Source organism: Pimephales promelas, chromosome 6 (genome assembly GCF_988280905.1).
Source record: "Pimephales promelas chromosome 6, fPimPro1.hap1.1, whole genome shotgun sequence".
Taxonomy (NCBI): domain Eukaryota; kingdom Metazoa; phylum Chordata; class Actinopteri; order Cypriniformes; family Leuciscidae; genus Pimephales; species Pimephales promelas.
Window position 1 is genome coordinate 36,003,672 of NC_142774.1, and position 14,792 is coordinate 36,018,463.

Below are 14,792 nucleotides of genomic sequence, written 5' to 3' on the forward strand. Positions count from 1 at the left end.
ACTGCTGTTACTCAGTGAAAACATGTATTTATAAAAGTGTAAGAAAACTATACAAGAATACAATAAAAGAAAAAGATGAACCAGTGCTTTTTGTTTTTTTGACATTTTAGGTTTTTTTTAAACTATACAGAACAAGATTCAGAACATTTTTTGTTTTTATGTATTGATTTAAGATGGTAAATTAACTTTAAAGTAACTCCCGAATGTAAACGTTTCTTCGCACTGCATTAGACACACCTTCATTGAAACGAAACCATACATCACTGTTACCCACAGCTTTACCAATATGCACCACTTCGCCTGCTTTGCCATCTTCACCTGCAGAGAGAAGTGATATCAGCTCATTTTTAACATAGGTTATGCAGAACACTTATATTGTATATATGTAAGCAATAAGGTACGAGACATTGTTAGGCACGACGGCAGGGCATTGTTAGGCACGACGCGAAGCAGAGTATTCACGATACAGCACTTGCCTTGAGTACCTTATTGCTTTTATAAAACAGTTACCACTAAATAAAAGTATTAAAGTAAAAAAAAAAAAAGTATTATTGCAACTTTCATGAAGTAAAATCACTAAAAGCCTTCCTTCCGCTAGAAAAAAAAGTCCCCGACTGTGAACAGCAACAACGTTCCAATGTGTAATATGCCTGAAAGCTCAAATAAAAACAACATAGGAACTGCAGTGTTGCGCAGCGATAAATAGAGCCGTTGGGTGAACCCACCATAGCCGTGTTTTATTGTGAATAAGGCGCAGTTATTGACCAATCAGAATCAATGATTGGAACTAACAGTTTTATATATTTATATATATATATATATATATATATATATACACTGTATATAGCGCAAACAACACACCTGTAGTGGTGATCATAGGCTTCTCCTTGGGTGCAATGGCTCGTCCAAAGAAATCCAATTCAGGCTATAACCGTGGGAAGGATAAATAAACAAGTCATCAGGTGAGAGCACTTTGACCCTGATCCACTATTAACCCAATTAATCTTGGGTTATTATGAAGCATAAGTCAAGCATATATAAAGAGAGACAGAATGAGAAAAATAATTTAACATGGTGGCACAGAATCACTGTTTAGTGCAAAATCCTGCATCCTATTCACATACCACTCACAGGCTAATTTAACCAGGTGCTTTATGTTCTGGTTTGGCATTTTAACTTTGGACATAATTAATAGTGCTCATTTATAATATCTGCATTTATAACTGGTTAGTTATAGCTTGAGTTTCACACAATGCCAGAGTGAAGTTGTGAATCACTAATCCCAGCATCAGATTTGTTATGGTAATATTCAATGAAGGACTGGACTTAAGGGGAATACAATTTAAAATGTGATTTTTATGAGCGTAGGAAGGATTGGTGGTAATTCAAGGAAAGATTTATAGTGGTTTAATATAGATGCTTTACCCTGGTTTCCACCACAGTCTGTTTAACAATGTTCTCCAGCCTCTGCTGATGGTTCCTGCTTGTCGGTTTCTTCACTTCAGTTTTCTTCTCCTCTTGATTCTTATTAACTGACTCTGTCTAAACACACAAAACAAATAATTTGCAACATGAACAATTCTGTAAATTAAATATTCTTGTGTACAGATTTGTATATAGTTAGTTTGGGGGCTGTACATCTGTCCAAGCACATAACACAATGGTTAATCAAATATTTAAAGGATAAATACATGTTTAATTGCAATATCAACGTCTGTTAGTCTAACTACGCAAAGATAAACCTGGTACCGCAGGCGGACAAAACAGTGCACATTTTCAAAATCATAATGTTGTAGTCCAACTGAAATCAATTAAAGTATAGGTAAACATAATATTGTCCATACAGCAAATTAGTGGTGAAACAAACTAAATCAAACCCATTTTAAATCAGTAAGATTTCCAAATGCAAAAGGTGCAGTGTCAATAAATGGGTATTAATTATTCTGAAGGCAAAACAAAAGCAAGATTAGACAGAATTTATTGTCTCAGAAATCATTGCTCTGTGTGTGTGTGTATATATGTATATATATATATATATATATATATATATATACAGAGAGAGAAAGAGAGAGACAGTTGACAGTTGCATTGACAGGTTCGTTTGAGACGCACACCAACAATTTGGCCTCTTTTGAAATCTGATCTGTCTCCCATTATGTTGTGCAGAGATTTTATGTACAGGTGTGCTAAAGCTCTGCTAATTCAACCTTCACACACTGCTCTTGCTGATGGAACATAAAAATCAGTGAAGATTGGCCATATATAGCCATGAAACCTCCAAAACTATATTGGCCAGAGTTTCAGTTTCATCGTCCAACCCCTACCTTCTGTGGGTTTCGTTTCTGCTGGGCCCTCTCCACCCTCCTCATTCGCTCTAATTCGGTCTCCCTGGCGATCAGCTGCTTCACCTGATAGGTCAGCTGCCTCCGGGGAGGCAAACCCGGAAAATGCACCACGTCTTCTACATTACTGTGGAAATACAGGTCATAAAATTACTGCTTGTACAACAAGTAAATGAAAAAAATAAAAATAAAATAAATAATATACCTTTACATAACATTATAGAATCTGAACTACTAGGGACTCTAATGAAGAGGGATGTGAAGGTACATGAAGATGAGATGGTTTAAAGTGTGGAAAGCAGGAGAACTAAATAATCCCTCTTGCTCCGAAGGTAAAACACGTAGCATGAATAAAAGGAAATTAGACAATATGTGCAATTCACACAAGCAGATGAAACTCCAAAAGCAGGATTAGTTGTGCAGGTTATTCCTGGTCACATACACAAAGTCATTTCTCTAGAACAGTCAGAGAATGTTGTGTCCAAAAAAAAACAAAAAACAAGGAGCAGTTCAAAAATGTGTGGGTTTGTTCCCATATATTATGTTGAGCATTCAAATTAAATTCAAAAGATTTCTCCATTTCTAGGGAACAGGATAGCGATGAAAGCTTGCCAGCTTGAATCCAGGTCAAATACTTCAACAGCTCATGTGCCACCAGATCTCACGTTAAATTGTCAAAAAAGACTTGTTTATATGGAAATGCTTGCTGTGTACTGGCATGACTAAACATTGCACAGTAGGATTATACTGACAAAATAGTCTGTCAAAATATCACAATAATTATGAACGAAGCAGAGGCGTTTCTTCCATTCAGGCCTCCTCTGACAAAAGTTGAATTATAATGTTCCTCGTAATCAGACGATGCAATGAAAATGAAGTTAGTGATGCAACATTTGGCTTGGGAATTGTACAATCCTCAGCTCAGACCATCTTGTTATTTTCCAGGGTCATCATGGCTTCAGTGTGGTTACTCAACGCTTGTTGGAGTAACACTCGATAAGAGATGGCAGGAAGATACAGGAAGGCGTAAACGAGCAGAAGCAGTAACAGGGCGATCAGCAGTGGAATACCCCAGTCAGAGGTGACCAGTGTCTCCTCACAGCGGGCCTGCAGGAACGAATGCTGCATGCTTCTACCACACCAATCACAGAGAGAACACACACGCGCAAATAAATAATGAGCTTCAGAAACAGGATTATGAAAAAAACAAGCACAGGGATTTCCCCATCTAATCTAGCCTGATATAATACTTACTTGGCATTAAATAAATTAACTGATGATTTTAGTTTGATTCATTTACACACACAGCATTCATTTTGTACTTTCAAATTATCATTAAAAAAAGGTTCACATTTTACAGGCTAAAAAATATTACTGTTCACTGTTAGATAGATATACTATTACATGTAGTGTATGATTAAATTGTAATATTCATAATTATATAAATAAATGTGTTAGTTTAGTGAAAACTATTTTAACTCAATTTTGTAAACAGTAAAAAGTTAATAATAAAGACATTAATACTTTTATCCAGCAAGGAATCTTCGAAATGTTAAAAAAATTACAGCATATTTTTATAATGCTACAAAAGATCTCTATTTTTAAATAAATAACTTTCTATTATTCAAATAAATATGAGAAAAATCATGTTTAAACAAAAATATTAAGCAGAATGTGTCATGTGACACTGATAACTGTAACAGTAATGGCGGCTTTGTCATCACAGGAATTGATTAAATTTTAAAATAGAAAACAGTGTTTTTAAATTGTAATATTTCATTACTGTATTTTTTTAAAATGAAGCCTTTAAAAACATCTAACATTCATACAAAACCTTTATATAAGAAAGAAGATGAGAAATGGTCCATGAATAAGAAGCAAACATACAGGATTGTTCAGAGACGCTCTTCTTCAGTTCCAGCTTGAGCCAACTCGGTCTGAAAACCAATCCAATAGCGCAGATTGTTCCCGTGTTCCTTGTTTATCTTCTCACTCCTGGTTTTTATCCACCTTTAGCTCCATCAAGCAGACTTTCAAAGGTTCAGCGACTTGTGAGTGTCGAAAGCTTGTATATGTGCACATTTTCAGCACCATTTCCATCAATCAATGTGAGTGGTAGGACACAGTAAGCCACAGAGAGGATTGGAAGTCTTTTTATATGCTTGAGTGATGAACATGACTTTCAAAAGCAAGTAACAAAAACCTCCGAGCTCTCATGTAAGAGAATCGACACAGTGAAGCAGGGGATGGAAAAAACTAATAATAAAAAGAAGTGGAAGAGGAGGGGATGGAGAGACTGTAATCTAAAGCTGCAGCCTAATCTCTCATAAATCGTGATAAACAGGAATCAGTGCCATGTGTGTTAGTAGGTATTCTTGTGCTATATGAGTTGCATAACTAAAGTCCTGATAGACAAGCATAGCTATCTGCCCAAAAACAGAACCATGTGTTCAGATGAGCCTGTAGATCAGGTTAATGTTGTTTGCGTATATGCATGTACTCACGGCTCCAGCACATAAGTGTACTGTCCCTCTGGTGTCCGGTCCTGTCTGTAGGTCAGGTTGTAGTTGATCATGGTGTCAATCAAATCATGAAGCTGCTGCTTCTCCCTGGTGCTGTAAAGCTGAGGGTTGACCTGTAAGAAAAACATCAAGTCTCTTATGCTCACCAAGGCAGCATTCATATGAAAAATTCATTTACTGTAAAAACTGTAATATTGTGAAATAATATTAAAATTTAAAATGATTGTACTATTTAAATATATTTCAAAATATCATTTATTCTTTTGATGGCAAAGCTGAATTATTCCACTCTTCAGTGTCACACGATCCCTCAGAAATCATTGTAATATGCTGATTTCCTGCTCAATAAACTTTTTTTATTATTATCAATGTTGAAAACAGTTGTGCTGCTTAATGTTTCTGTGGAAACAGTGGTAGTGTTTTAAAATGACTCACCGGCCGCAGTTTGGGGGAGATGAGCTCCAGGAGAAGGCTGAGGATGTCCATACAGAGACTGCTCATACAGAGACGGCTCTGTATGGCAGGTGGGATGTCATTCAACATGGCAATGAGGGCATTCTTGGTGTGCTGAGATTTAGTGAAAGCCTAGAAACACATTTAAGGCTTCATTTATTACCACTTTCATTTTACACTAAAACAATGAAAGTTTATTATCGTTATACAAAGACATGTCGGCATACTTGATATCAGCAATCCCAAACACATAAAACCATTTACAGTCAGAGTGTTTCAGTTTGTTTAGTTAGAGTGGCAAATCTGAATTATCAGCATCATTACTCTTCAGTCACATGATCTTTCAGAAATCATTTTAAAATGCTAACAAAACCTTTCATATTATTATCAACGTTATTTTATTATATACGATCCTTTAATGATTAGAAAGTTCAAAAGAACAGCATTTATTTGAATTACAAATCTTTTGTAAAACTATAAATGTATTTACTGTCACTTTTGAACAATTTAATACATTTTTGCTGAATAAAAGTAGTAATATCTTTCCAAAAAAAGAGAACTTTTGAATTTTCTCTATTATCAAAGACCAAAAAACATTCACAACACTTGAGAAACAGAATGCCAATGGCACATCAATGGCATAAAAACCCTCATAGTGAAGGGAGACACATGATTGCTGTGTTTTTAGACATTATGGTCAAGTGTGTAACTGGGACAGAACGCTTTCATTTGATGAAAGGTAGAAATGGAAAGACAGGATTTTATATTTTTTTAAAGGTCTGCTTGATTCTGCCTAATTCGATACAGTATTTTAGGGTGGATGGACAGCTTGCGCTCTCACTGTCTATTGTATTCTCTCACCTCGTAGTGGCTGTGTGGATAATTGATGCGTGGGACAGAGTTTGCGGCATACAGGTGATGGAAGGCAGCGGGCAGGAACGGGAAGTAGCGCATGAGCGAATAGTTTTGTCCATGTAGCACAAACTCATTCAGCACGTCAGAGAAACACAACCAGTCAAGACCTGTGCACACACCCAACATCCCAGGGTCCTTCAGCTTCATGCTGAGGAAGTTATCATATAAGCCCTACAGGAGAGAGAGTAAGTCATTTTGGCTGCAATATCACACTTTTTGTAGGTGTTATGATGTCTAAGCCATTAATATTAATTAAACAACCAAACACAGCTTTAACAAAGATTCATCTACAGTAAAACTTCAAATAATAGCTAAGACCCAAATAGACGCCTGTGTTGTTTACACGCCTAGTGTTACTGCAGGTTTGGGTAAATAAAAGCTGGTCTCTCAAATAGAGGCGGGTCTGTTTTTATTCTTGGTTTGTATTTAACCTTCTAAAACCTGTCAGGTAGTCCGCTTTTTGGTGGCCACCAAAGCCAATTTTTGTCGAATAGAAACTGCTGCGCTTGATAGGGTGCATAACAAGCAGAGCTCACGTCTTCAAACAACACAGGCTTTCTCTCCCTTGTGCATATTTATCAAAATCAATTGACACAATACTAAAAGGTCGGAAGACCGCAGTTTCACGCAGAGCATTTGGAGATTTTTAGAGATTAGAGACTCTAGGCCGACACTCATTGAACAACACTAAATTTTAGAGGGCTGTCTCAAATAGACGCCTGTCTCAAATATAAGCCGGTGCCGTTCGACGATTTGGGAAAATAAAATCCCGGGCTATTATTTGAAGTTTTACTGTACATTTCATTTATACCGTGAAAATTATAGTGTTATTTTACATTATTATTACATGCCTGTACCTAAATATATTACAGTTCGACCTTACTTTATTTGTAACTTTGTTATATTATATTTATCTCTGGTTGTAATTTGATATTTTTTACTGACCTTAATAATGTTTGAACTTTATTAGTTAGCCTAATTTAGTTTAGTAGAAGCCCAAAGAGTGTAGAATGTAAAGCTCTAGTTACCTGAGTGAGTTTTTCATGCTCTCCAGTAGATGAGACCAAATGTAAGATGTGCTGAGTCCTTTGTGAACCGTCTTTTGGTCCAGCTTCATCAAAACCACCGAATGAATCTCCACCAATCCGCTTCCTAAATCACAACACCATCATAAAATGAAGAATGCCGGAAATACAGTCTGACAAAACATGCAAATTAAAAAATAACAGTTGACAAATAAAAGTTTTTAAATTCTTTCCAATTGTATCTTTTTACTTTTAGATTGTAGAGAAAACATTTTCAGGTCACATTTTATCCACCCGCCAAAAAACATACTATCTGTCTTCCTAAAAAAAAAAAAAAAAAAAAAAAAAATAATAGGATACATATGCCGCTTTAGCAAAAAAAATAAATATATTTATTTGAGAATTTGGTGGGGGTAAAATATGCAAAAATATTTTCCTTTGCTGTAACCAATTCATTTTTTTTAAAACATGTACCATTAAGAATAATAAAAAAATAATCCATGTAGTCTTTCCATGAATAAGATGTCAGAAAAATGCTAGAATAATCATTATAGACCCATTTAAAGATTTTATTGCCCACACTGAAAAGCTATCAAGGGGAGGGCTGAGTGGAAAGACCACGTGCTTGAGAATGGCATTATGTGTTTACCTTTTCAGTCGAGGAAGCTGGAAGATTTCCTGCCAAACTGAGAAGAGTCCCTTGTTTTGATCTTTCAATCCCACACACATGGAACTGACACTGCGCTGATCCAAGTGCTTCTGTCCACGTCTGTGTAAAAACTGCACACACTTGATTAAGCAATCCCATCTTTTAATTCTGACCAGTTTTAAAGAGGCACACATCTCTCTCTCTCTCTCACCTGTAATGTGTTGATGCAAGAACGGATGTCATTGTCAGTTTTCTCACACAGGGCCATCAGAGTCCCTGTGTCTGCTTTCATACCCTGACGCCGTGTGATCTACACAAATAAGCAAAAGCTTTTATGAGTCTACATTCATGTGTTTATGAAATCATCTTGTAAACATGTGAGTGCATGTGTGTGTCACCTCTGACAGTCTTTGAGCTAAGCGGGAGGGTAGAGTCTGGGGAAAAGCCAATAGGAAAGCTTGCTGTCTCAGCGGCCTCAGAGCAGGAACATAACTGACAAAATACAGGTAAATGGACTACATTTGTTTGTATTGATTTTCCATTGCTAATGTATATTGCGAAGGTGGTGCACAATAATAATCAAATGGGTAACACTTTACAAAAAGGTTTCATTTGTTAACATTAGTTATTAGTTAATGTGAACAACGAACAATACTTCTACAGCATTTATTAATCTTCGTTAATGCTAGTCTCAACATTTACTAATATATTTTTAGGATAAAAAGTTCCATCTGTTAACATTAGTTTATGCACTGTGTGGACTTACATGAACATTTTTTGTATACTTACAATTTACAAATGTTAATAAATGGTTAGAATATATGGTAACACTTAATTTTAATATGACGTAGATAGACATTACTACATGTACTTACTATAGTAATAACTAATTTATGCATAACGACAAGTAACTAACCCTAAAACAAACCCTGAACGTAACTCTATACTAAATGCATTTAGTTAATTAATATGACTTATTTGAGTAAGCACAATGTAACTACGTCACCTTAAAATAAAGTGTAAACCGATATATTGCTCATTCTTAGTTCATGCTATTTAATGCAATAACTAATGTTAACAAATGAGACCTCTTTGTAAACTGTTGCCATTGAATGTTCTTGTTTAGAAATTGTGTTGGATATTATTTGTGTTTTCTCAAAGTTTAATAGTTGACTGGGAAAATATGCAACAATTCAAATATTTTAAACCCAAACTAAATATTCAATTATACCCCTTAAACATAAGACTTACAGGTCATTGCAGATGCAGATGATTGGTCTAAGCAGCACAGATTGCTTCTTCTTTTTCTTTTTCAAGGCATTACCACCTGACTCTTCTCCATCTCGGCTATCCTTACGGTTCAGGGTGGCCAATAAAATGTTAATGGCAGCCTAAAGCGAAAAAAAAACAACATCAAAAAGTGTGAAACAGCATCATTTAGACAAGCCGTTGAATTAAAAGTGACCAATAAAACTGAGAGCAGATCTTACAGCAGGAGCCCCATCAATTTCATCTATTACAAGGCAGTTGGGCTTTTCATTGGCTCCCAGGACTGACTTCATCTGTGTCGCGGTATCAATGCGTTTCTGGAAGAGCTCTGCACTGCGGTCATCACTGAGAACAGATCAGCGCTATTAGATTGTGAGTGTCGACATTTATAATAGCAAACTTCTATTTTAAGATTGGTTAGCAGCACCAGGACTTGCATCCTCTTACCTAGCGTTGATTTCTACTACATTGTAACCAGCATGCTTTGCGATAATGTGTGCTAGTGTGGTTTTCCCCAGTCCAGGAGGACCTGATAATAGTGCCACCTGTGTAGTGTGATACATACAGTTAAAAAATGACATTCACTACTTCTCTGATGGCCCGACCAGTATCATTTAGCTTGTTAGTATTTTACACGAAAAAACATCAGGTCACTGTCAAGCCAACATGGTTCATTTGGCAAATTTAGCAACCTAAATTCCAATTTTACAATATTTTTGCAGTTATAAATAAGCATTTTTTAAGTCATTTTTTTAGTAAGTTATGTTTAGTAGTCATGTTTTTAATTAATTTTTTTTAAATATGCATGGGCTAATAAATATAACAAATATATATAACACATATAATATATATTTTTAGACTATAAAACATAATTCAAAATCTAAATGTTATAAATAAATCTAAACTAACATAAATAATTAAATCTAAACACTTAAAACATTAATATTAGTATATATTATTATACATTAATATTAATATACAACAAAAATATAACATTTAAAAATAAATGTAAATGTTAATCTCAAGTACAAATATAAAAAGGTTCATTTAAATAAATCTAAGTCTTTTTTTAAATATGCATGGGCTAATAAATATAACAAATATATCGCAATTAATTTTTGCACAGCCCTAATATATATATATATTATATATATATATATATATATATATATATATATGTATAATATAATATATATTTTTAGATTATAAAACATAATTCAAAATCTAAATGTTATAAATAAATCTAAACACTTAACACTAATATTAGTATATATTATTATACATTAATATTAATATACAACAAATACAACATTTAAAAATAAATGTAAAAGTTGATCAAGTACAAATGTAAAAAGGTTCATTTAAATAAATCTAAATCTAATATAAAAAAATCTGTTTGATTTCTCAGTTTCACTCACCTTAAATTTAGGTCTTTTGTACTGGTCCAGCTCAGCCTCTAGTATCTCTTCTGTGATTTGGGACTTGGTTTTGAAACGCTGGGACTGGTTTTGGTTTTGGTTTTGAGCATTTGTAAAATTCGATCTAACGTCTACAGGGGCCGGACGGGGTTTCCTCTCTCGTCCAAAGACCACAGTGTCCCAGAGCTTCAGCCACTTCAGCAGACAGCGGTTGGTGAACTATAGAGATAGAGAGACCATGTAAATATTTACAAGGCAAATGCCTGCCAATAATTAGTTTGCAAGTGAGCGTATCTATGACTGACATCATCACTCAGCAGATCGGTATAATGCTGTGGCGAGAACTGATCCACCCACAGCCGCGAGGATGAGCCTTCATCTTGCCCACTTCCACCATCCACACCAGAGTCTGCCTGCTCTTCAGCAATAAGCTCTGGATCGATCCCACTAAAAAGTCATTTCAGAGTTAACATCCGTAGAGATGTACAACAGTTTAGAGTAGAAGAATTGACGGGTGTGATCCACAAAGAAATGTGTACGCACACACCTATTCATAAGTTCTGTCAATCTTTGGGATTCCTCCACCACTTGTCGATGGCGCTGAAAAAACAAAACCATTTCAGAGAGATTTCCCCCAAATCATTATTTTAGGTTTGTCTGCAAGTTCACACACAAGGGCTGTAAAATCGATTAATCGCTTATATATATATATATATATATATATATATATATATATATATATATACAAACACACAAACAAACATATTATATAAACACAGACTTTTATAGATGCGATTAATCACGCTTAATCGATCGTACAGCCCTATCACACACTCTTACTCTCTCTGCAGCTTGTTCTTTCAGCACTTCTATTGGAACCGCTAGCAGTCCTAGTCCATTCAGTGAGTTACGGAAGGCTCTTGGATCTGGTGCCTGAGAAAAAGCATAAGGAAAATCAATAAACCTCACACATTGAACTCCTGCAAGCAGTTAAAATATTTAGCCGTGCCCGAAACCTTCTCCTCATCCTCTTTCTTCTTAAGGTAGACTCTGTTTCCCATGGAGTCCGTGACTGTGATAAAATCTCCAATTGCAGGGGGCCGTTTCTGAGCATGACGTCTAGCTGGGGTAACCCGCCGTGGTGACTCCTGTAATGGTGTCAGTCCACTAATATCTAACACGTTGGTTGTTATTTTTGTGGCTGCTGGTCTATCTGGACTTAGGGACAGGAAAACTGCAGGTCTGTAAAAGGATTAAACAAAAATCAACCAATGGTTATAATGTTATGTTAGATTAACACAATTATATTAACTGTTATGTGCATAAACTTTTACCCATCTCTCACTCGTCTGTTGTAAACCTCTGGGGATGACGGAGGGGTGATGTCATCAGTGTGTTCAACACCAAACTGGAGCTTTTTTGCCACATCTTGTCTTCTTTTCTTGGGTTTAGGAGCTGTGAGAAACCACTAACACCATTAGACACACATAGACATTACTTTTATACACGCTCACAATGTTTGCACTACCTAGAGCTGCATAGTTAACCGTTAAAAGAACACAATCTCGATTCAAACATCCATGCGATCTCATTTCTAAATGACGCCGACTCTCCTGTCTATTAAACCTTTGACAAAATCACACCTGAACATTCAGATCTGAATTGGTTGTTGGTTGGTTCAGATCTAAATTGTGTTTACATAATATATGTGGGTGCACTGTGTATAATTATTTTATATATATAAATACACACACACATGCTTGTATATATTTAAGAAATATTTTCATGTATATAGATTTATATATAATTTATATCATTTATAAATATTTTATATATTGTATATATAAATTTTTTTTCTTTCTTAAATATACATGCATGTGTGTATATAAACAAAATAATTATACACAGTGCACCCACATATATTATGTAAACACAAACTTTTATTTTGGATGTGATTAATCCCGATTAATCGTTTGACAGCCCTAGTTATTTTGTTTAGTTGTTTATTCAGAATCCTGGGAGAATCGTGATCTCTATTCGAAGCAAAAAAAAATGTGATTCTCAATTTAACCTGCAATTGCGCAGGCGATAAATACTATCGCTGTATAAATGTTTAGGGTCAGTAAGATTTTTTTTATAAAATAATTACTTTTATTCAGCAAGGACGCATTAGATTGACCAAATGTGATAGAGAATATATATTTTAAAGAAACACTGTTCTTTCAATATTCTATTCAACAAAGAGTTTTGGAAAATGTATCAGTTTCCACAGAAATATTAAGCAGCACAACTGTTTTCAACATCGATAGTAATTGGAAAAATGTCTTGAGCAGCAAATCAGCATATTACAATGATTTCTGACAATGAAGACTGAATAAATGATGCTGAAAATTCAGCGTTGCCATCACAGGAATATTAATATTATTAAACAGTTTTTACTGTATTTTTGATCAAACTTTTTAACCTGTAGCTCTATAACAAAGGCACTGTGTTAATACACAAGTGAGAAAATTCAATACTGACTCAGGCATTCCTCCTCCTCATCCTCATCCTCATATACTAGAGGTGAGATGCTCTCAGGATGCTCGTTATTTACTGATTTCCTCGATGGCACGTCACCTGACGCAATGGCTTCCTCGAACGTCTGTGGGATTGACTTCTTATTGCGGAACTCAGACACTTTTGCACATGATGAAAGCTCTTCTACACACACAGAAACATTCACACATTCAAAATGAACAAGTTTAGTGTGTTTTAGTTCAAATTTATATGATTATTTATAAATACATGACACAATATTGCTTGCAATATTTCTTGTGATATATTAAGCAATGTTGTTGTCAGGTGGTAAATTGACAAGTTAGTTATCAAATAGTCCAACTAGTTAGAATAGGTTGAAAACTACAAACAAATCACTGTATGACAATGTTTTTATATATTTGACATAAAATGTCTCTTTTTGTGGTGTCGACACAAATATATTGGCAGTGCAAGAACAAATGTAGTGGCATAAAACAAAAACCCTAGATATACCCATTTTTTGTCAGGGAAAACAATCAATTTATCACTTTAGGACCTGTAACATTTAGGCTGAATAAAAATATGATAATAGGCTATCCATACAAATGGTGCATGATGGATGTCATGATCATGAATCATTTTCTGACACTACCAACAGCAATGTTTAATTTTCTTGTGACAATACTATGGTGCAGTGCTATTTTCAGACGGAATATTTACCACAATAATGTACCATGTTGGTATTTTTCAAAGAATACCGTAATATTACTGTATATTTATACAAGTGTTTTGTTAGTGTTGTTTTTTTATTACGTAAAGTACCTTTACATAGAGTCAGTCAGCCATTGTGCCATAAGGGAGAAACGTTAACTTAACTTGAGACATGAACGTATCTTTTTAACTTACTGTCCAATTCAGCCATGACTTCCAATTCATCAGCAAACTGTTGTTCAAAATCATCTTCAATTCCGTACATTTCGTCATATTCGTCCATGTTTGCGGTCTCGTGTCTGTTTTGACAGGAAATTTACATCCAAATGTGACAAATGTATAAACAAGTGGAAGAGCGTAGTCAGCGTACATTAGAATGGACAACAGAAATTTTCGCGCAAATTTGTTTGTGAAAGTAAGTGTATTTCCGGTTTCATTGTAAGGCCTACATCCGCTCTATAAAAGTCCTGGGCGGACAGCATTTCTGTAAAGCTACTGATAAATAATTATTTTACTGTCTATGGATAAATATGATAGACCAGAAAGAATTAAATAATTTATCACTGATGTGGAATAAGACAATAGCATGATTAACGTACAAGCGTTTTTTTAACTGTCATTGTGAAATGCATTATAATTATAATTTTACAATAGTTCGAATTAATATAAAATAATGTTATTTTCTGTATGAATGTTATAACTGTATGAACTGAACAATGACATACATTTACATTTTTAATCTATTTGCCTGACATTATCCGCTTCTGATTTGGAAACACACCGACGGGGCGGGCCATTACGTAAACAACGAAAAATAAAAAAGCCAATCATTTCGCGAGAACGCGAGTATTTTGCATATGTCTCAGAATGTTACAACAGTAGTGTGAACACTGTTAAAATGTACTTTTAAAATATTTTTAATGTGCTCAAGATTTCTCATAAACAGCTCTGCGATTAAACCAATTTGT

At 34.9% G+C, this 14,792-nt stretch overlaps 1 protein-coding gene across 3 annotated transcripts; it reads right to left on the minus strand.

Annotated features, from left to right (window-relative positions):
- Positions 1-5: 5 nt before the first annotated feature.
- chtf18 (CTF18, chromosome transmission fidelity factor 18 homolog (S. cerevisiae)) lies at positions 6-14,251 on the minus strand. Of its 3 annotated transcripts, none has more exons than XM_089132510.1 (22): positions 14,020-14,251; positions 13,213-13,296; positions 11,928-12,048; positions 11,610-11,835; positions 11,434-11,526; positions 11,141-11,193; positions 10,899-11,040; positions 10,594-10,812; positions 9,623-9,720; positions 9,397-9,520; positions 9,158-9,297; positions 8,305-8,398; positions 8,118-8,216; positions 7,907-8,037; positions 7,261-7,384; positions 6,179-6,403; positions 5,300-5,449; positions 4,847-4,977; positions 2,325-2,469; positions 1,426-1,542; positions 862-925; positions 6-318 (listed from the first exon to the last, which is right to left on the minus strand). In XM_089132510.1, exons 1-22 carry the CDS (start codon positions 14,105-14,107, stop codon positions 188-190), a joined length of 2,799 nt encoding a protein of 932 aa, XP_088988636.1. In that variant the 5' UTR covers positions 14,108-14,251; the 3' UTR covers positions 6-187. The 3 variants fall into 3 exon arrangements, with proteins under 3 accessions (XP_088988636.1, XP_039508976.2, XP_088988637.1); XM_039653042.2 differs by having other exon boundaries at positions 13,117-13,296; positions 14,020-14,250; XM_089132511.1 differs by lacking the exons at positions 9,397-9,520; positions 9,623-9,720 and having other exon boundaries at positions 13,117-13,296.
- Between the last annotated feature and the right edge of the window lie 541 nt (positions 14,252-14,792).

What these genes read in the sequence shown, in the direction of transcription:
- chtf18 (XM_039653042.2), bottom strand. Translation starts at nt 14,107, where the DNA reads ATGGACGAATATGACGAAATGTACGGAATTGAAGATGATTTTGAACAA. An exon ending in AACAGACGAGTGAGAGATGG is followed by an intron (nt 11,836 to 11,927) that starts GTAAAAGTTTAT and finishes ATCCTTTTACAG; the next exon opens with ACCTGCAGTTTTCCTGTCCC. An exon ending in ACAAAAGACCTAAATTTAAG is followed by an intron (nt 9,721 to 10,593) that starts GTGAGTGAAACT and finishes CACACTACACAG; the next exon opens with GTGGCACTATTATCAGGTCC.